We start from the raw sequence: 23591 nt of genomic DNA on the forward strand, positions 1-23591 counted from the left end.
AATATTAAAAAAAAAAACAGAGCATAGACACTAGACTGAAGTGAGTGAACTGGACTGACCCCAGGACATACCTGAAAGCTTCTGCCCATATCTGTACCCTTTTCCTACTCTCCTAGGGAGAACATGATCCCAACTTTCTGGAAATAGAGGCTAGGTCTGTCCTCACCGGCCACAGGTCTCAAAATATACTCTGCCTACAAGAAGCCCTGGGAGGGTGAGGCACTGAGATGTTGCAATAAAATGAAAACAAAAGAGCAAGAGGTATAATACTTACTGGTTTCCTTGCAGCTCTGACAGACTTCACGGACCATTCTTTTTTTCACCTTCCCATCCTTTAATTTATTAAACTCTTGAAGAGTGATGATTTTGCCAGCATTTTCTGTTATGGGCAGAAGCTGTTCCTTATACACATCTCCTATGCCCCAAACCAGGACACAAATTCCAAGGTCTTTCAGGACTTTCACAGCTTCCGCTACATTGCTGGAGGGAGCCCCAGATGTGATGATGACCAAAGTTTGAGGGACACCAGCATTTCTTCTCCCACCAGCAGACGAATCAAACATGTATCTCACTTTTTTAAGGGCCAAGTCCATTTGAGGAATTCCAGTGATCTTGTTGATCATCTGAATTCGAGTCTTCCATTCAGTTCTAGTCAGAGAACTTCCCAACCTCACAATTTCACTGTACAGCTCCCCAAATTGAGCCATCCCAATGTTTATTTTTTGAGACTGGGTGTCAAGATTATCAATTAATTCCGACAAGAAAGTTGTCATGGTAACAAAATCCAAATTAGATACCAGGTCAGAGCCATCCAAAAGGAAAACCACATCCGCTTCTTGAATATTACAGACTGCAGAGGAAAGAAAAAAGTCTGTTATTTCTCTCATGAATTATTCTATAATGTTCTTTTCCTCCAAGACCTAATGACTTTACCAGACCCTTCTATTAGTAGCTAGACAGGGCACACTAACAGCATAGGGAACCACTGGTTGACTCTCAGAAAGACAGAAAGTAAGAGGAAAGGGAAACACGATAGAGTTTCTTTAAGAATTCATTTATGGGATCCAGACAGTAGAGTAGCGGGTTAAGCAAACGTGGTGCAAGGCACAAGGACTGGCATAAGGATCCCAGTTCAAGCCTCTGGCTCCCCACCTGCAGGGGAGTCGCTTCACAGGCGGTGAAGCAGGTCTGCAGGTGTCTGTCTTTCTCTCCCCCTCTCCGTCTTCCCCTCCTCTCTCCATTTCTCTCTGTCCTATCCAACAACAGCATCAATAACAACAACAATAATAACTACAACAATAAAACAACAAGAGCAACATAAGGGAAAAATAAACATTAGAAAAGAAAAAAAAAGAATTCATTTATAGGATTTTTTTTTTTTGCATCACTAGTATTATAGCTGGTGCCTATAAGAAAAATCCACTGCTCCAAGTGGCCATTTTTTTCACCTTTTTTAAAAAAGGAATTATGACAGAGACAGAAAGAGGAAAAGAGAGGAGAGAGAAGGGAGAATGAGAGACCTGCAGCTTGCTCCACTGCTTATGAAGTTTCCCTCGTGCGGGTGGGAACTGGGTTCTGAATCTGAGCTCTGGTGGAGGGAAGCTTGTGTGATTTAGCATTTGTGCCACCATCCAGCACCACATGATTCACTTTAAAAACACAGAAAAGCAGCCTGGGAGGTGGTACTGTGCACATGTATCCATAAGTTAGGGGAAAATCTATACCTTAAAGTAAAAGTGTAACAGTCTACAGTGACTCAGGAAGTGCAGCAAGCAAGTAGAAAGGCCTAAAAAGACACCATAAAGTACTTACTCAAATATTTTCTACTTAAGAACCTGAACTGGAATTGGAATATTACACCAAAGTAAAAGACTCTGTGGTGGGTGGGTGGGAGGGGGGAGAATACAGGTCTAAAAAGGATGACAGAGGACCTAGTGGGGGTTGTACTGTTATGTGGAAAACTGGGAAATGTTATGCATGTACAAACTATTGTATTTACTGCCAAATGTAAAATATTAATTCCCCAATGAAGAAATTAAAATTTTCTTTCTACTTAGACCTAGATATCCTCCTCTCCTACTGCCTATTTCATTACCTCCAATCACTCTAAAGTCTAACCCGAACACATATAGTAAAGACTACAAAAGCTGGATAAGGGCAAAAGACCAGCACACTTTAATGATGACTCTTTTGGTCACCATCAGGCCACCCTATCACTTGGGGCCCTAGTGAGGGAATTCTGGGTTTATCACACAGACATGATGGGCCTAGACCTCTAACAAATCCCTCTCTCCACCATCACTGGTCATCTCCATCACGAACAACATCATAAACCCTTATGTGGGCCTCTACAGGACCTTGTCCTCAGTGGAGAATGACAGTGGTAAAAACTGCCCCACTCTCCGAAGGGAGGATGGGCCAACATACTCTGCCACTTGAGGAAGACAGGTGACCAAAGTGCAGCCTAGAATGTTCCTGGCTGTGACCATGGAATGTGAGCTCAGACCAACAGGGATTCAGAGGTTACACAGGCTCCTGTGCTAAATATGAAGAGATATGGGCCCTGGGTCAGTTTATAGTTTATGGTATGTATACACTTTTCCTGTATTTGGGAGCTACTCTCTGCCCTGAACCAGCTTTCTGGTTCTATTTCCAATGCTGATATCATCTTCCCAGCCAATACATTAACCCACCTGCATGTTAATTGTTGGGCCCAGGCGAAAATTAGTAAAGTCATGGGCCTCTTGGAATATACTTATAATAGACTTCCTAACTTCTTCCAACATGAACATCTTTGGTCCATACTCCCAAAGAGATCAAGAATAAGGAACCTTCCAGTGGAGGGGATGGGATAGGGAACTCTGGTGGTGGGAATTGTGTGGAATTGTACCCCTTTTGTTCCACAATCTTGTCTATCATTATTAAACCACTAACAAAATAAATTTTAAAAAGAAAATAACTAAAATAGATAGAAAAAAACAGAGAACGCTCCTAAAACTTCTTTATATAATGTTTTCTATGCATGTTGCATTGCGGAAAGGCCTTTAAGATCTTGCTCAACCAGTGTATCTCTCTGAAAGATGAGAAAACTGACAGACTAAGCAAAGAAGTGTGTAATGCATGAACCCAGCTCACTGGAGATCAAGGCTTTCAATTTACTTTTTGCTTTGATTTTTATTTCCACCCCCAACAAATGTAAAATTGTCACTTACCCGCTGGTGTAGCATTACACAAGCCTTCTTGTATGGGCAGATAAATATCTTTCAGCTTGTCGAAATTCTCAACATGGATAGCATTGTCTTTGTTCCCTGCCATAGTCTCCAGCTCCACTCGGTTGGCCTCTCCCACACCCACCGCATAGATGGTGACACCTTTGTCTCTCAGTTTCTGTGCTGTCTGACTCAGATCAGTCCGGTCATGGGATTCCCCATCGGTGATGATGATCAGGACCTGCTTCACGTTTTGCTTGATGCGGCTTCCGTGCTCCTCTGTGAACATGCCATCTGAGTGCTTGAGCGCCTTGGCCGTGTAGGTTTCACCTCCAGTGCTTCTGCGCTTCCTTAGGTCAGCAGCGATGGCTGCCTTATTCGGGTGAGTGTTGAGGTGGAAAAGAACCGTAGGTTCATTTGAATATATGAGAGCTCCAAACTGAACTTGGTCCCCTGCTTTCTCCACCAGGTGGAGAGTTAAGTTCATCATACTCTCTTGCTGATCCACTCCTATGCTGCCCGAGTGATCCAGCACAAACACGATGTCCAACATTTCGATCCTTTTACAATCTGAAAGAGGAAGAAAGGAAAGGTCACCATTCGTCTCCAGCACTCTGCACAGGCTGCCAGCAAGGGGAGCAAGCCAGATTTTGCCAGGAGTCAGGTGTGCAAGGATCACATCTCACTTGACTCTCATAATTTACACAGTAGAAAACCAAGGTACACGACTTACTCAAATTGTGATTCTTCCCAAGAGCATCCCTACCCTCACCTCAGTACTTGGTGGTTCTTAAGTCCCATCTCTGCTCTGCTGACACTCATTAGGACATTTAATATGCTTGCTAAACAAGTTTTCAGTGGAACAGAAATGCTAGAGACTATTTCAATGTTAGTATAATGGTGAGACGTGAGTCCCAGCACACCTGCTGTTTAAAGAGCTCTAGAGTTCACCCTTTTGGATTGTCGGAAAAGCCATGATGTATTTTTTCCCAAATTCATTTGTGTCATGGCTTTTCCAACAGCTCAATGTAAGCACAGATTTTTACTCTCCTCCTGCTGGCTCCAATTGTTTTCTCAATTTATGGTAAAGGAATTTATCTGCACGTACCACCCCACTCTGCATTTATTTGTATCCTTTTCCCAACCTCCTGAATTGAACCCCAAAGAGAAGTAGCTCTCAGAGTAGGAGATTTAAGACTCTTACCATCTCATCCCCACTCCCAAGCTCTCATCCAAACTAGAAGGCAAGCTAGATTACCAAGCTGGATCTCCAAAGTGTGGCCTTTCTCTTCCCATTTTTTCCTTCTCTCATTAATAAGGCATAAACCTTCCAAAGGATTTATTTCTCCACTTTCCTCCTGTTTAACTTATCTCTAATCATTATTTGTAGCAATGAAGTATCAATTTTCAAATCTCAGACACTATGAAATTGCAATTACTACAGAATGCTGGGACCCTGAGCCTAGTCAATGACTAGTCAATCTCAACTATGATGCAGCAGAAATTTCATCTTATATCACCTATGAAGTCTCCATAAAATTACATTTACCAAAATTAAGATAGGCCAGGAAGATTTCAAAGATGTTTGGCCTTTCTTAGAGTGTCTGTACCAAGGGTTTTAGAATCAGAACAATTCTTTAAGTGAAGGGAAAACTAAGCCCTTACAAGAGATAAGCTAGTGCCTGTAACTCAGAGTTTCCTTGAGACTTTTTATCAGCATTGGGGGCCATTCTAGTCATTAACTTATGAGAAATTCAAACACATAATTCTGTGTCATTTTTGTATATAAACAAAGAGTAAGAGGAAAGGTAAATAAAAGACTCATTTTCATTTATAAACAAGTCAAAAAAAGAAAATACTTTGGGGGAATCTCTGAAGGAGGTGAAGAACCTTTACAACAAAAACTACAGAACACTATTAACAGAAATCAATACACATAAATCTGTGGCGTTTCTGTATACAAACAAGGAGTCAGGGGAAAGGGAAATAAAAGCCTCAATCTCATTTACAATTGAGCCCAAAGAGAACCTTGGGGTGAATCTCATGACAGAGGTAAAGGACCTTTACAATAAAAAAAATAGGGCATTTCTAGAAGAAATAGAGAAGGGCACAGAGAAGAGGAAGGACATTCTTTATTTTTGGACTAGAAGAATAAGCATTATTAAAATGTCCGTTTTTATCAAAAACAATCTATGATTTCAATGCAGCCCCCATCAAGATCCCAATGGCATTTCTCAAAGAAGTTGAACAACTTGTTAAAAATTTGTGTAGAACCACAAAAACCCAGGAATAGCCAAAGCACTTCTGAGAAAAAAGGAAAAATATGGAGGTATCATACTCCCCAACTTCAGTTTACTGTTACTATAAAGTAACAGTAATAAAAACAACATGGTACTGGAATAAAAATGGACACTTAGATCAACGGAGCAGAACTGAAATTAACCCACACTTAGATCAACGGAGCAGCCCAGAAATTAACCCACAGCTACCTAATATATGACAAAGGGGCCAAAACCATTCAATGATTTTGGGAACAAATGGTTCTGGGAAAATTAGACAACCACATATAGAAATGTGAAACTAGACCAGCAACGGACACTTAAACACTAATTAGAAGAGACATATGCACCCCTATGTTCACAGTTGCATTATTCACAACAGTCAAAGAGTGGAAGCAGCCTAAATGCCCATTGACAGATGACTGGTTAAAGGAAGTGTGAGATATTTACTTCTTCAATCAAAAATATGATTTTGTGTCCATTGGTACAAAATGGATGGAACTTAAGGTGATTATGCTTAGTGGAAATAAGTAAAGAGATAAGAAATAACTACCAGATGGTTTTCACTCATATGTGGAATCTAGAGGACTGATACACATGAACTTGCAAAACAAACAGAAGCAAACAGTTTCTAAGACTATGTAGTTCATAGACTATGAGAGGTGGAGTATGGGAGCACAGAACTTTGGTGGTGGGTGCAGTGTACAACTATATCCTGTGACTTTTCAATCTGGTCACCCACTATTAATCAAAAATAAAAAAGAAAGAGTATTGTCACTATGTTGTCATGTGTATCTATATTTTAATCCATAAACAAATGTACTCATTCTTTTGTTTTTTCTCATGGTTGTGTACCTGAAGCATAGATAACAACAAATGATAGAATTAAAATACAAGTATTCTTGGTTTAATATGTGGATTTATACCAAATCGCCATTCAAAATTAATGGATTCAAAGTGAAGTTTTCTGAATACATTTTGAAAGCATTACAGTTTGTGAGATTAAAATTATGAGCCTGGCCATGGAGATGGCTCAGTGATAGTACACCCACTTCATACAGGCGAGGTTCTGCGTCCAGCTCCTGGGTTCCTGGTACTATCAACATATGGCGTCAGCCAGGAGAACTCCGTGGACACTGGAGCAGAACTTCGCACTCTTTCTCTCCTCTCTTCTCTACTTTTGTCTCTCTTATTCTAAAACTAGAAAACTGTTGGCTGTGGGGTATAACTCAGTGGTAATATGCCATGAGACCCCAAGCAATCACAATAAAAAAGGAGCAAATTAAAATCTTCCAAAGGAGCAAATACATAAAAAGACAAATACAAAACTATTAGTTTATAGAAGAAGAATGTAAGTCACAAAAATAGACAGAATAACTTTAAGAGTTATTTGGGGAGAGATGAATTGGTACTGACTTTAATTTACCTACAGTGAAGAAAACCATGGTTTTTAAATCTTGCTTTGTTTGATTTTATTCACTGTTGAGGAGTAAATCCATGGCTTCATACAATTAAGGTATATACTCAATCAGTGAGCTAGCTACCTCTAGTCCTTGAATTTTTAATTATTTATTATTTACTTTAATTATTTAGTACTTAAATACTTAACTATATGTAGTCAAGAAACAATCAGCTCTAGAAAAATCTAGGTACATAAATACATAGGAGTTGGGAATTTAATGTAAAATTCGGAGACCTTCTTATAATCTATTTGAAATGACCAAAGTCAATTTGTTTTTTCACTTAAATCAGCTGAAGAAATTGTTGATTTAGACAGCCCCTGAGATGGGTTAATATACTACTTAGGTGACCAAGACTTAATTCTAGTTAGAGGCCAGACCTAGAGTACAAGTGACAATTCAGCCCAAATTACGTTAATGGCTCACGTTCTTGAGTCCCGAGCGATGGCAGGGTCACTCACCGTGAAGAGCACACACGCGGAAGATGAGTTTACTTTCTATGGTCTTTAGATCATCAAATTTCTCCACTTGGAAGACTCGGCTTCCCTCCCCACTGATCTCCTCTAGCTGAGTCCTGTTGGCGCCATAGACACCCACAGAGAAGATGGTGATTCCTTTGTCCCGGAGAACTTTAGCAGGCTTTTGCACATCATCCTGCGCCTCTCCATCTGTGATGAGGATGAGAAACTGCCTGACCCCTGTACGGGCACCTTTGAGGGGGCTGAAGTACTGGTCTACAAAGGTTAGTGCCTTCCCGGTCAAAGTGGTTTGGTCCATGTAAGGCATTCTGTCTATTGCATCAAAAAGTTCTCCTTTCGTAAAGTATTCATCAAGCTGAAATTCTTCCTTAGTGTTAGTGCTGAACTGAGCAGCACCAATGTGAGTTTTGTTAGGACCAATCTGGATCTTATCTAACACATTTTTCATGAAGGTTTTCATCTTCCCAAAATTTTCAAGTCCTATACTGTGAGAACTGTCCACCAAAAACATGATGTCAATCTTCATGTCTTCACATCCTGCACATTATCAAAAAGATCAGAAATATACTAGGTTTTTATGATTCTTAGAATATACAGAAACAGTAAAAACAGAAACGAATGTATTAATCAGAAATCACTGAAAATTAACTCAAGCAAATAGTACTGCCTTTGGAAATTTTATTCTTTTCTCAATGGGAACCTGATGACAACAGGTTCTGAATCAGAAATCCATTGAAGATAAGCCAGAGTTTCAAAGAGGAAATGCAACTTGCAAGGTATGTATTTTTTATTTCTGTTTTATTTTTTACCTATGTATCTTCTTATTCATGCATGTATGTACCACTCATTTATTCTTAATTTACTATTTGACTATTCAAACGTGTGAACTACAAGCATCAGGATATGTGTTAAGGATATAATGGTGATCACAAAAGAAGGAAATAATAGAAAAATAATTGTTGAGTACTGCTCTCATAGGACTAAGATTCCAGATTTGTATGCATATTCTTCAAACAAAATTTCCAAGTTTTCTGTATGTAGCAGTATTTTCTGGGATGACTTAAAGTGACTTTCAAATACCATATATAGTCAGAATTCAAGACTTTTACTAGAGATAGTAAGTACAGTAGTAAGCACATGATTATTCAGCATGGGCTGGCCCTTTATTCACACATAAGATGCATAGATACCTTTTCATTAGAAATATATATATATATATGCATGTGTTAAAATATGCAGTTAGAAATATCACTTTTTAAAAAAAAGAGAAAAAAGAACATCACTTTCTATAAGTGACCAATGTTTTTAATTCATGGCATAGATGCTGGATGGATGGATGCATATGAATATATAAAAATATGCATATATATATATAGATACATATATTTATATATACTACTTTAAGAGTGAGCTATCTTCTGGCCCCATAAGGTGAAAATATATTATCTTACCATGTAGCTCCTTATTCTCATGCCTTTTGTTTATCTGCTATCACTCATTCTCTTACCAGATCTTTGTAAGAGCTCACAGAATTTATACCATACTATCAGAAAATGAACAAACAATAACCAATAACAAAATAATAAAAACATGATTTTTAAATAAGGGAGGATTAAAGCCATCGATACCCAGGCTGACCTGGGGCCATTTTGAAAGTAAAAAATAAACAGGTAGGTCACTGAAGAGGTTTGTGGCCTTGGCAAAGTCCCAGTGCTGCTGCGTTATGGGAGGCTCTTGTCTATGAAGCAAATAAATAAAAAGGAGGCTTTACATGTGGGCTTAGTATTTACAAAATCTGCTTCCTTATGTTTGTTTGTGTCAGAAACTGCTCTTTGTGCTCTAGTATTTATCATCTTCCTCTTTTCTGTCAGTAAAGTATCAATGAGGCAGATAGTTACTTAAGTAAAGACTATTTCCAAGGCTTCCTGAAAGCTAGACATAGTGGTCCTGTGATTCAGTCTTGGGAATAGATAAAAAGTAGGAGTGATTTGACCACTTTTGTCTTTACATAAGAACAACCAGGCATGATGGGCTTTCCTTGGCCTTTGTTTTCTTTATGCAAATGCAAGGTAACAAGAACTGAAGCTTTACTCTTATTACTTCAAGAAGACTGTGTGTTGAGCATAGAACGGCTTTTCTACTAGAACGTGAAGGGTTTCCTAGCAAGGCAAAATTATATTCTTTGCTGTGTAGTTTGGGATCTTGTTTTTATAGCCACTTAACCTGCCCTGAACCAACCCACTGTCTTACTATGCTTGCATCAGCTCTAATCAGTGTAATTAGTCCCAAATAATGAGTGTTTTTCTAGATCCAGAACTCTCCCTCTTTAGTTTCTCTGCATCTCTGTTTAGTTTCTTGTGGGTAATTTTCTTGTCTACTACTAGGTTACATCTTCATGTGTGCCTGTATTCAGGTGCCTGAGTTGTAGCTTCCTAATGTACAAGAGGTGAGGAGCAAGACTGGGCCAAGACCTCTCCCTTGAGATAAAATCTACTTCGTGGTTTCTTTCCTTAGTTTACTTTTCTTTCCATCAGTGCCAGCAAAGATATCCTGAAGATTTAATTCTGTTCAATAACAGGGAGAAAGCGAACTAAATTGTGATCTAGGAGATTTTCCTGTTAAGTCTACCTGTTTGCTTACTTTTCTTTTCACTTAAATGATTCGAAGAAAATCCCACTGCATTTTGCTGTGGTAAGTTTGAATAAGTAAGCCAAAAGGAGAAGAATGAGTACTAGATGGTTTTACTCCCAGGGGAACCTAAGCAATAAAGACAGAGAGGGAAAACGCAAAGTAAAGCTTGGACCGGACGTGTGTATTGCACCAAAGCAAAGGGCTCTGGGAAAGGAGAAGAGGTTTCTTTCTGTTTGTTTGGTTTGGTTTTCATTTTTAACACGGGGTGGGGGGGGGGGAGGAGACTTTGCATTCCTGGTGTTTGATGGGAAAAAAAATAAACTGGAAGTGAGAGAGTGTTTTTACAGATATCATGGGGAGAAGAGGAACTGTACCCATGATATGCACTTGTATGTCAACAATTATACTGTAAATAATTAATTCATCCCCACCCCCAAAAAATTATCTTCCCTTTTTCACCAGTAAATACCTTAAGCAACTTCTGCAGTTGCTAAAATTTTATAGCACTTAGGATCTGTCTGGCATTCCTTTAAGCAATCGACATGCACTATTACTTTCAAATGTCACAATAAATCAGCATACCATAAGTAACCTTTGCAAGACCTCTAGCTAACAAGTGATAATTCTGGGAGGCTGAACTATTACTATTTGACTCTAGCATTCTAGTAGAGACAAAAATTTCCCTAGCAATCAAAATACCATGTTCAATTAACAAGAGACAGTTGTTAATAAGAGAAATAATACCCAGGTACAGGAATTTCACGTTTTCTTCCTAATTTTTCATCAGAAGTGCAAATATGCATTTCGTTATAAACAAAACTAAGTGGCAGTTGCATGTGTGTTACATTCATAATAGAGAGTGGTTGTCTATTATATGGTGATGTGTCTGCTGGAGTGATTAATGAGCCTCCCCTTTCTTGCTTACCTTTTTCAGTACAGATACCATGAACAACGTCATTTGATATAATTTTTAAAGAATCAAAGTTCTGCCCAAAAATAACCCTTTCTTCAGTTCCAGCAATTTGCTGTAGTTCTATCTTCTTTGCATTCCCAATGCCAACTGCGTAAATGGTGATTTGCTCAGCCCTTAGTCTCTCAGCAGGTTCTAGGACGCTGTCTGAGGAGTCCCCGTCAGTCAGCACTATGAGGTAACAGGGTGCTGGTCTTGGCCTAAGCTTCCTTCCTTCTTGTATTTTTGACAATGTGAAATCCAGAGCCTCCCCAATGTAAGTGCCACCTGTCAATTGCTTGACATTAAAAATAGCCTTTGTTAAGTCCACTTTATTGGTATAGAGATTGATGTTAAACTCCTCTTGGATCTTGTCTGAATACTGCACAACTCCAACTTGAACTCTGTTTGGTCCAATGCTAAACATGTCTACTACTTTTGACATGAATTCCTTGATCACATCAAAATCTCTTCTCTCGATGCTGGATGAACCATCAATGAGGAAATAGATATCAGCTTCTTTTGTATCCACACAACCTGCAAAAATAAATTAACAAGAAAATTACAATCTATTTGTGTGTGTGTGTGTGTGTGTGTGTGTGTGTGTGTGTGTGTGTGTGTGTGTGTGTGTGTGTGCCTCCAGGGTAATTGCTGGGTCTTGGTGCCTGCATTACGAATCCACTGCTCCTGGAGGCTATTTTTTTCCCTTGTTATTGTTGTAGTTATTATTACTACTGTCATTGTTGTTGGATAGGACAGAGAGAAATCAAGAGAGATGGGGATGATAGAGAGGGGGAGAGAAAGATAGACACCTGCAGACCTGCTTCACTGCTAGTGAAGCGACCCCCTGTGGGTGAGGAGCCGGGGGCTCAAACCGGGATACCTATGTCAGTCCTTGTGCTTTATACATTTAACCTGCTGCACTACTGCCCAGTCCCCAGAAAATTACAATCTATTTTAATTGTAAATTATCTGGTTATAATTTTGGGGAGCTATGTTTTTATTTTTTTGTTTTGTTTTTTTGTTTTTAACCAGAGCATTGCTCAGTTCTGGCTTATGATTGTATGAGGGTATTGAACCTGGGACTTCGGAGCCTTGGGCATAAGAGTCTCTTTGCAAAACCATTATGCTATCTTCCCTGCTCTCTGGAAAGAACTTTGTAAAAGGTATTATAGAGGAGCACAGGGCTGAAAAGTTTCTCAGAATGAGGATTTTTCACGTTGTCTAAAACTTATCTGCTTGTTAGAGCACATTCATAGCCATCTTTCTTCCTGAACTTTACAACCTTGTGAGGTTGTAAAGGAAAAGATCAAGCCCTAGTGTTTGTCTGAGATCACACAGGGTAACAGAGTCAGGACCAAATTTTCAAGTCTCTAGGCTTGAAACAAAATTCCTTTTCAAATATCAGTGCTTATCATTTTATGCAATTTAGAACTTATAAGACTGATTGGATGGAACAGATGACCTTCTGTTCTTGCTTCCTCAAACCTCTTCTATTCAGAGCAACTAAAACAGCAGATTTAAAGCTAGAGCAAACAAGTTGGGAGGTGGCATAGTGGCAATAGCACTGGCCTTGGAAGCATGAGGTCCTGAGTTCTATTCTTAGCATCTCTCATGCTAAAGTGATGTTCTGATTCTCTCTCTCCCTTCCTCCTCTCTTCCACCCTCCCTCTTTTCATAAATAAATAAATAAATATACTTTAAAATTCTGGAACTAGATGATATTAATCTTCTGCTTAGATGTTTTATCATTGCATTTAAAACTTTACCTGCAGCCTGTCTGACCTTTTCCCTGGTTTTCTCTCTTATCTGATTTCCAGCAACTTTTCATTTTACTCTCTAAAAAATTTTTTTTAAGATTTTATTTGTTTATTTGTGAGAAAGAGGAGGAGAGAAAGAAAGAACCAGACATCACTCTGGTACACGTGCTGCCAGGGATTGAACTCAGGACCTCATGCTTGAGAGTCCAGTGCTTTATCCACTGTGCCACCTCCCAGACCACTAATTCTTTTTCTTTATCTTATCTTTATTTATTTATTGGATAGAGACAGAGAGACACCTGCAGCCCTGTTTCACCACTCTCAAAGCCTCCCCATCTACAGGTGGGGACTGGTGTCTTGAACCTGGGTCCCTGGGCATTGTAACATGTGTGCTTAACCAGGTGTGCCACCACCCAGCCCCTCCTTTTCCTCTTGATGTCCCCAGCACACTGGGTTTTTCTTCTGTAGTTTGAATTACTCCACTAAAATGCCTTCTCACATTTTCTGTCCTTACCCTCCACTAAGCATGTGAGCCATCAGTTCTCCTGCTAGCCTGTTTTCTCTATGACCCATTACTCTCTGCAATTGTGTTATTCATTTGTTCATGAAGATAGCTTATTTTTTTTTCTGATTTTTTTCCTTCTTTTTTTTTTCTTTTTTATTTAAGAAAGGATTAATTCCCACCGCCCAATCTCCATATCCCACCCCCTCCCCCGATAGCTTTCCCATTCTCTATCCCTCTGGGAGCATGGACCCAGGGTCATTGTGGGTTGCAGAAGGTAGAAGGTCTGGCTTCTGTAATTGCTTCCCCGCTGAACATGGGCGTTGACTGGTCGGTCCATACTCCCAGTCTGCCTCCTTTTTCTATAGCAACAAAAACTATAAAATATCTAGGAATAAACCTAACCAAAGAAGTGAAAGACTTGTATACTGAAAATTATGAGTCACTACTCAAAGAAATTGAAAAAGACACAAAGAAGTGGAAAGATATTCCATGTTCATGGGTTGGAAGAATTAACATCATCAAAATGAATATATTACCCAGAGCCATCTACAAATTTAATGCTATCCCCATCAAGATCCCAAGCACATTTTTTAGGAGAATAGAAAAAATGCTACAAATGTTTATCTGGAACCAGAAAAGACCTAGAATTGCCAAAACGATCTTGAGAAAAAAGATAGCTTATTTTTGACCACAGAATGTTAGCAATGTGAGGACAGACTTTGTCTCCTTCTCTTCTTCTATCCAGTAGACCCAGTCCATTATAAGATTAAATAAAGGGGTCGGGTGGTAGCGCAGTGGGTTAAACGCACATGGCACAAAGTGCAAGGCTTAAGGATCCCAATTCAAGACCCCTGGCTCCCCACCTGCGGGGGGGGGGGTCCCTTCACAGGCAGGCTTTTAGGTATACCTATAGGTAATTTTCATTTCTTCTTATAGCTGGGACTTCGTTGCTCTAGGATGTCTTCCTCAGATAGAAAAAGAAAGACAGAGGCATGGGGAGAGATGGCACAGAACTGAATCTCCTCCACCAAGTGCCAGGGGAGACAGGCTCACACCTGGCCGCGCTTCTAAGTGAGCTGCCTCGCCACTCGAGGTTTCTCGCCTCTGTGCTCGTCAGCATCGCCAGAATATTTTATACTTATGAGTTTTTTTAATTTTATTAAGGTATGCCCTACTTACTAAAATGTATCCATTGTAATCATATATTGATTTTTATTAGATTCATATAAAGTTTTCCAACCAGCACCCAAATCCACTTAGAACACTTCTATAAGTATCTAAAGTCCACCTATCTCATTACACTATATCCTTGCTCCTGTTCCAGTCCTAAGCATATTCTCATGACATCTTTGTGGTTAAAAAAAAATTAGGGGTTGGGTGGTAGCTCAGCTGGTTAAGCGCACATAGCGCAAAGCGCAAGGACCCGCGTAAGGATCCCGGTTCCAGCCCCCGGCTCCCCACCTGCAAGGGAGTCACTTCACAGGCGGTGAAGCAGGTCTGCAGGTCTCTATCTTTCTCTCCCCCTCTCTATCTTCCCCTTCTCTCTCCATTTCTCTCTGTCCTACTCAACAACAAAGACATCAATAACAAGGATAATAATAACCACAACAATGGTAAAAAAACAACCAGGGTAACCAAAGAGGAAAAAATGGCCTCTAGGAGCAGTGGATTCATGGTGCAGGCACTGAGCCCCAGCAATAACCCTGGAGGCAAAAAAAAAAAAAAAAATCAATAGTTAAAAAGCATACCAGTTTTATCGAGATCCACTAATTCAGAACGAGTAGAAATTTGGGACCATATTTCATTCTGGATCTTTTTCACAAACTTTGTACTATAATTTCTCAAGTCTCTATAGGAGTCCAGCTGGGAAATTGTCTTCTCTGGAGGGTAAGAGGCAATCTCTTCTATCTGGGTAGAGTTAGCCCCTTTGATACTCATGGTAAACATAGTTATGTCCTCTTGTCGCAGGTCCTGAGCAACTCTGCGCACCTCGTCGTCGGCAGGTCTGTGAGTGATCAGGACTGCCATCTGGGGCACGCCCTGTGCCCTCCTGCTGCCTGTGGGATCTAAGAAGCCTTCTCTCCTCAGCGTCTCAATGGCAGCTCCAGCATTGGATTTTCCAGTCCGGAGGGAAAGCTTCTGGATCTGCTGCTGAAATTCAGACTGGGTTGTGCTAGAGTTGAGAAAGGAAATGATCTCACTACCAGTGCTGTAGCTCATCAGTCCAAGCCGCGTGCAGCTGCTCTTGACATCCAGGGAGGAGGTGACATCCTCCAGGAAGCTCTTCACATTCCTTAGATTTTGCATGCTCCCTACCGACTCATCCACCAGGAACATGAGGTCAGCAAGTGAATCTTTCTGACAGACCACAGGCAGGGGGACTGAAGAAAGAGAGAGAGAGAGAAAGAAAAAAAAAAGTTAAAGGTTATTATGAACTGCTGTCCCTAAGCGACATGAATATTTTGTAGGTTGTCAAAGATGTTAGTTTGGGAGTATAGCTCATTGGTAGAGCATTTGACTGCAAAGATGTTAGTGAAAATAGAGGTAGTTAAATGTCTTTCAAAAAAACAACTGGAGAAGCTATGGGATATGTATTTGACTGAATTACTACTCTACAATTAAAATAAAAAATCATCACGAGATAGACATGGTTACATTAAGTGAAAGAGAGTGGTAGGTGGTTTCACTCAAAAGTGGAATTTAGACAACTGAATCAAATAAAAATTTGCTTTCAAATAAATAGTAACCAAACTCTCTTCAGACTTTATGAGAAGTATGACAATTACCAGAGTGAAGAGAAGGCCTAGGACTTTGGCAGCAGGTATGGTGACTTACTTATACACACGTGTGGCTGTGAAAATCTTCTAATTTCCTAAATCACTGTTAAATCAAATACAAATATTTAGAAAAGCAAATAGAGGCGTGGCAGAATCAGGCTTGTGGTAGCACTGATGCCAGAGGCTTCGCAGGGCTGTTCCTTCTAGCCGAGTGCTTTCTACCAGGTCTATCTCATCCCGCCACCAGTGTGACACTCGTGACCACCATCACCACCTCTACCACTGCCACTTCAAATATCACCACTGCCACCATTCACCAGTATGGTCACCACCGTCACTCCAAGTGCTGGGATGGGGGATGAGTGAGTATCATAAATATCTCTGTCATTAGGGAGCTCATATTCTAAGGAGAGGATAACTAAATTATATATATATATATTAATATTTATTTATTTTCCTTTTTGTTGCCCTTGTTGCCTTTTATTGTTGTTGTAGTTATTATTGTTATTGTTACTGATGTCATCATTGTTGGATAGGACAGAGAGAAATGGAGAGAGGAGGGGAAGACAGAGGGGGAGAGAAAGAGAGACACCTGCAGACCTGCTTCACCGCCTGTGAGGCGACTCCCCTGCAGGTGGGGAGCTGGGGGCTCGAACCGGGATCCTCCGCCGGTCCTTGCGCTTTGCTCCATGTGCGTTTAACCCGCTGCACTACCACCCAACTCCCTAAATTATATTTTTTGACACAGAAAAGAAATCCATGGCTTTAAAGAACAGTTATGCTGAAGATGTGGGTCAGGGACTATCTTACCTGAGACATAAAGAAGTCAGGAAGGGCCTCGCAGGGAAAATCACCTTTGTGTTGAGAAATGATTGAAGAGAAGGAATCAGCCATCATTGTTGTTATGAAGGAAGAGAAACTCTGGGGGGAGGAACAATAGGTAGAAAGAAACAAGAAGGTCCAGAATAGCTGAGGCCAGTGAAAGAAGGAAAAAAACAGTGATGGGTGAGGTGAGCTCAGATGGAAGCACGGCCTAAATCATTTTATTTAGATCTTACAAATGTCTCCAGTAATAGAAATAATACGTGGACACATGGTAGATAGGCAGGCAAAAGGATATGAAAAAATATACCCTAGTGCAGAAAAGAATGAATGGTTTTTGGACAAGGAAGCAGAAGGTAAGTGACAAGAAGATAGTTCACCCAATAGATCTTTGAACAAAGTCTTGGGTTTGAGCCCTAGCATCACATGTGAGCACCATAGTGGCTCCCCCCACCCCTCTCCTCTAACTCAGCCTAAATAAATGTTAAAAGTTAGCTTTGGGATGCTACTCAATGATAATTCAAGCGCAAGGTCCTGAATTCATTATCTGGCACTACATAAACAAAAGGAAGATAGAACAAAAGGATCGTTTTAATATAAAAGTGAGATTTTGAACCAAGAGGATTTGATGGTAAACTGGATGTGAATACTGAGAAATAGAGGAAACTAATTTTCTGGTCTAGGAAGCTGAGTGGGTATTAGTGGTACCTTTTTCCCCAGACAGAAAGTAGAGAGGGACACTGTCTTACCCTCGTGAAGCTTCCCCACTGGAGATGGGGATGTAGGGCCTGAACCCAAGTCCTTGCACACTGTAGTGTGTGCTTTCTTCACTTTACAGGTAAGGAAAATGAAGCTCAGAGGTTAGGTAACTTATACACAAGGGAAAACCAACAAGTGATCCCAGAACCTGACTCCAGTGCCCTTCCCTTTTTTTTTTTTAATGACAGGAAAACTGAGAGTAGGAAGTAAAAGTACTAATCGCCATTTTTATGGTGCCCTGTACTTGTTTTTGTCTTTCTTAATTTCATGCAGTGACAGAGATGTTCATGGACCCAGGACTTCATCTATTGAAATCATATACTTTGCAACTAGGCCACCTCCTTTTCCCAAAGTCCTTTCTCTTAATCTCTAAAGACAAGGAGAGCTTCCTATCAAGCAACACTCAGGTATATTATGCTTCTCTGAAGCATATTGGGAGGAATACAAGAAGCCCAAGGAGGTAGCATAACCTCACAATTCTGGAGACTCAAGCCAAGCAAACACGTACAGAGTAAGGGGGTTTCCCAGGGTCCCCAAACTGGAGAATGGCAGGCAGGAGAGTATCTTTTCCAGAAGAAGCAATTGGATCGACCTTCTCGTGGTGCATCCCGTGAGTCCCCATTCATTGGGGAAACTGACGATCCTTCCTAGCCGACTGAATCCACATGGATCCCAGTCACTTTCAAAGCCAGCAACAAGCAGCTCCTGACAGCTTTCAACCTGACGCTGTTGACTGGCTACGGAAGAAGGGCAAACGCTAGAAGAAGAAGAGGAGGAGGAGGAGGAGGAGGAGGAGGAGGAGGAGGAGGAGGAGGAGGAGGAGGAAGAAGAAGAAGAAGAAGAAGAAGAAGAAGAAGAAGAAGAAGAAGAAGAAGAAGAAGAAGAAGAAGAAGAAGAAGAAGAAGAAGAAGAAGCAACACACACCCTATAAGAACTTGCTGTTTCCCCCAAGACAATGGGAGCACTAGAGAGAGTGGAAGGGAAGAAACTCCCCAGTTCTCAGAGGCAACACCAGCTATGGCAGGCACTCTTCCTCAACACTTATTATAGCCTGTTTACTCTTTTTGAACAGAGATACACGTGATTTACCAGCCTCACTTCCAGTTAGGTTTGGCTATATGACTAAGATCTGGCCAATGAAATGTAAGAATAGTTGTGTGTCTCTTTTCCAAACTTGACCTTCCAAAGTGAGCTTCCATCCTTTTTTTCCCTTTCACCAGCTGTACATCAACTTCCAGAAGTCAGTTCTGAAGATGGAAAACCAACATGTATCTCTAAATAAGGGAAAGGCAATTGGCCACTTGTGGAAGATAAGAAAAAGAACAAATGAAAGTCATCTTGGATAAAGAAATTGTAGTGCTTTGCTTTGCTATTGCCAGGTAGAGGACTGTCCAGATAGAAACTATAGCTTGTTTTTCTCTGCTGAAGACAGCAGAATTACAGAGTGTGTTCTTACAGGAGTCGGGCAGTAGCGCAGCGGGTTAAGCGCAGGTGTCGTGAAGCACAAGGACTGGCATAAGGATCCCGGTTCAATTCCCTGGATCCCCACCTGCAGGGGAGTTGCTTCACAAGTGGTGAAGCAGGTCTGCAGGTGTCTATCTTTCTCTCCTCCTCTCTGTCTTCCCCTCCTCTCTCCATTTCTCTCGAGCCTATCCAACATCAACAACAATAAAACAACAATGACAATTTGGGAATAAATAAATGAATATATTTTTTTTAAAAAAAGTGTGTTCTTGCTTTGCTTCTTAGCCACCGAAAAGCAGCTAGATAGAAGAACAAATATTACTCAACTAGTGGTAATAATAGAATAAAAAATTTCTTAGAAATAGCACAAGTATAAATGCAAAACGTCTTGGAAATAATGTAAGAATAACTGTAAAACATGTTGATTCTAAGATGCTGATTCAGATAAATATGGGTCAAAAACTCAGCTTGGGGGCTCAGCTCTTTACCATTTACTTCTCTTTGTTTTTCCTTTTTCTCTCTGTCACTGTTTCTAGTAATCATTCCCGTTGCAGCTGTGACTTCTGACAGTCACTCTTGACACTGGCCCTAATATGTTTCTAGAAAAATAAACTGTCTTCAGCCAAGAAGTCTGTTATTAAAACCTGGCTGAGCTAAAGTATCAGCCCATAGCTACAGCCTTACAACTGAAGATTGTAGAGCAGGAAGGAAATTTCAAGGTGACCTCAACTACCATGACTGACACGCGAGGTTACAAACACAAGGTGAGAGAGATGATGCTGCTTCCCCAAGTACACACGGTCAGCTAATAGCCTGCATGACTGTCTGACCTAGAGTCCAACCCAGTTTACACCATACCAGGTGATTCCCTGATGTCTTAGAATGTGATAACACCCATTCATCCCTTCATTGACAACTGAGCACAGAGGCAGTCAGAAAAGTCCATTGTTCTGGGGATTAGATATGCCTTCTCTGGATAGAATGACCGGAGTCTCTCATTACTGAAAACTCCCCCTGATCAATGTACTGGCCTGCTTTGCATTCTTATCAACAACTCATAAATATCCCATTTTTTCCCTATCCCTCACTAATGCTTTCTAGGATTACCTCCCAAGTAAACTATTTATATTCAAGAGATTTCTGGCTTTGGTCTTCATGGAAGACTCTTCTAAGATGCAAAACAAAGCATTTTTCAAGTCAGAAGCTGTGAGTCATGGAGAACGAAAAGAATTTGAGAATGAAACGCTTTTGTCAGGTCTGCACGAAACACAGACGTTTCCCAGGGACTAACAGGAAAGTAGAGCTGCCTCTAGTAATTCAGGAGGGTGGCAGCCTAGCAATAAGATAAATGGATTTTTTTTTTTTTTTGGTCTGAGAGTCAACACTAGCCCCTACCACGCACACCCACACCAAAGAAACCTAGTCAGTGATAAGATCAGGTGTGACTATTTTTTTTCTTCATAGCATTTTTTAAAAATACGTATTTATTCCCTTTTGTTGCCCTTGTTTTATTGTTGTAGTTATCATTGTTGGATAGGACAGAGAGAAATGGAGAGAGGAGGCGAAGTCAGAGGGGGGGAGAGAAAGACAGACACCTGCAGACCTGCTTCACCATTTGTGAAGCGACTTCCCTGCAGGTGGGGCGTCAAGGGCTCAAACCGGGATCCTTACGCTGGTCCTTGCGCTTTGCACCATGTGCACTTAACTCACTGCTCTACCGGCCGACTCCCCAGGTGTGACTCTTAAGTAGCTCCGCACAGAGAGAATACCAGCATGGATGACAGAACCTTAAAGGGAAGGTCTAAGACACTGTTGGTGGTTGTCAGAAAATAAGTTGGGGAGAATTTTATGTTATGGGCCATGGCAGCTGAGCTCTTTGGTTTGTGCAAGAGGATATTTTATTCTGGCTTATTTAACTGATTTTTTTTCATACCCATAAACTTGTCCAAAATATTTCTTCAATTCAAAGATCCAGCCTACTATTAAAATACACTGTTACTTGTGATTGGGAAGATAGCTCAGCACATAAAGCACATACTTTGCAAACTCAGGCTTGATCCTCAGAACTGCATAGGGTCAGTGTGGTGCACTGATCTCTTTCATTTGCTCTCTAAATAAATAAATAAATAAATAAATGTAAAAGATAATGTGTAATAGCTTTTCAGAAAATCCCTAAAGCAGTACTTATTCGAAGATACATCCTAATGTTAGAAAATGTTAAAATGTGAATTTTTATAATAGACCCCTCTGTACACCATCACTGGTCATCTCCATCACTTTGTCCTCAGTATAGAACAACAGTGGTAGAAACTGCCCCACTCTTCAAAGGAAGGCTGGGTCATACTATGCCACTGGAGGAAGACTGGTCCTGAAATGAGTGCAGCCTAGAATGTTCCTGGCTATGGCCATGGAGTGTGAGCTCTGACTGACAGGGATGCAGAGGTCACACAGGCTCCTGTGCTAAATATGAATAGACATGGACCCTAGGTCAGATCAATAGAGTTAAAAGTTAACAGATTTCTGCACTTTTCCTATATTTGGGAGCTTCTCTCTGCCCTGATCCAACTGTCTAATCTTGTTCTCAACTCTGACAGTATCTCTCCAGACAATACTTTTAGCCCACCTGCATGTTAGATGTCAGGCTCTGGCAAAAATTAATAAAGCCATGGGCCCCTTGGAAAACACCTAAAGTCGACTTCCTAGCTTCTTCCAATATGAAGTCCCCAAATCTCATCTGTTATACTCTGACTTTTAGGTTTCTGATTAATAAACAATTTTTCTACTTTATAGCCTAATGCTTATCAGCCACCAAATTGCAGATGACACCAACCCGACTTCTCTGGGCAGACAGCCTCACCAATGAATGCGTCCTGCAATCCTACCTCCGCAGAACCCTGCTCCACTAGGGAAAGACAGAAACAGGCTGGGGGTATGGATGGAAAGACAGAAACAGGCTGGGGGTATGGATAGACCTGTCCAGCAGGTCCAGCAGAGAAGCAATTACAGAAGCCAGACCTCCCACCTTCTGCACCTGATAGAGATCTTTGGTCCATACTCCCAGAGAGATAATGAATAGAGAAGCATACAATGGAAGAGATGAGATATGGAATTCTGGTGGTAGGCATTGTAGGGAATTGTGCCGCCCCTTATCCCACAAGCTTGTGGATCATTTTTAAATAACTAATAGAAAAAATTAAAAAAGAAAAATTTTAAATGTGAAACAAAAATAGTACGTCTTGTTATTGGCATACTAGAGCTTCAGGCATGCATGATTTCACTGCTCCTTGACCAACATTTTTTTTATGAGAGAAAAAGGGAGGGAGGGAGAGGGAGGGAGAGAGAGGCAGAGAGAGACAGAGAGAGAGAGAGAGAAGTGGAGAGACATCCCAGGATCAGAGCTTCTCCAGATGCCATGGAATTCCCATGGGGTACTGGGGCTTAAACTATGGCAAGGCATGTGGCATACCAGATGAATTGTCTTATAGTCTAAAATGTATGGGTTTTTTTTCTCTCTCTCTTTCTTTCTTTCTTTCTTTCTTTCATTTGTTCTCTCTTTTTTCCTACCAAGGTCACTGCTGGGGCCAAGTACCTACACAGCTCCACCATTTCCAGAGGTCATTTTTTTTTTCTTTTACATCTTTATTTTCTTCCTCTATTTTATATTTATTTCTTTCTTCCTTTTTTAATTCTTTCTCTCTCTCTCTCTCTCTCTCTCTTTTTTTTTTTTTTTTTTGCCTCCTGGGTTATCACTGGGGCTCAGTGCCACTGCTCCTGTGGCTATTTTTTTTTTTGTTTGTTTCCTTTTGGATAGGATAGGGAGAAGTTGAGAGAGGAGGGAAATCCAGAGAGAAGAAGAGAAAGACAGACACCTACAGACCTGCTTCACCATCTGTGAAGCGACCCACCTGCAGTTGGGGAGCTGGGGGCTCGAACCAGGATCCTTGTGTGGGTCCTTGTGATTCATACTATGTGTGCTTAACCCAGTGCACTACTGCCCATCCCCCTCTATTTCTTTTGATAGATTCTGAGAGAAATTGAGAGAGAGAGAGAGAAAGAGAGAAGTACACAGAATGAGAGATCAATGCAGCACTGCTCTGCTGCCGGTGAAGTTTCCCTTCTGTAGGCGGGGACCAGGGCTCCTGATCCTGGGTCCTCAATCGTGGTAATGTGTGTGCACTGCCCGGGTGAGGCACTTCCAGAACCCCCAAAATGCATTTTTTATTATGAATACTTTATGTGTACATTTTTTTTAGAACCAAGGCCTCAGACATGTAAAGTTTCACTGTTCCAGGCCACTTTTTCGTTCAGATAGAGATTCTTGGGAAAAAAGATAGACAGAGAGAGAGAGAGAGACCATAGCACTGGGGTTTCCACACATCTCGCATGTGGAGCCAGGTCTCAGACCTAGGTGGCACACACAGAAAGGTGTGCACTCTGCCTGATGAGCTCACCAACTCCCTCAAATCTATGTTTCAGACTGAAACCATCTAAATACAA

The 23591-nt window shown here is 40.8% G+C and overlaps 1 protein-coding gene across 1 annotated transcript in view; it reads right to left on the reverse strand.

The window, feature by feature from the left end:
* The window catches only part of COL6A5 (collagen type VI alpha 5 chain), a 124582-nt gene that overhangs the window by 95597 nt on the left and 5394 nt on the right, over positions 1 to 23591 (reverse strand). The window contains exons 3-7 of the mRNA XM_060180823.1: positions 15021 to 15653; positions 10984 to 11544; positions 7410 to 7964; positions 3213 to 3779; positions 275 to 850 (exon numbers count right to left, since the gene is read on the reverse strand). Of these exons, the coding sequence (XP_060036806.1) occupies positions 275 to 850; positions 3213 to 3779; positions 7410 to 7964; positions 10984 to 11544; positions 15021 to 15653 (2892 nt within the window). The remainder of the gene's footprint in view (positions 1 to 274; positions 851 to 3212; positions 3780 to 7409; positions 7965 to 10983; positions 11545 to 15020; positions 15654 to 23591) is intronic.

The sequence above is a fragment of the Erinaceus europaeus genome, chromosome 21 (assembly GCF_950295315.1).
Source record: "Erinaceus europaeus chromosome 21, mEriEur2.1, whole genome shotgun sequence".
Lineage (NCBI taxonomy): Eukaryota > Metazoa > Chordata > Mammalia > Eulipotyphla > Erinaceidae > Erinaceus > Erinaceus europaeus.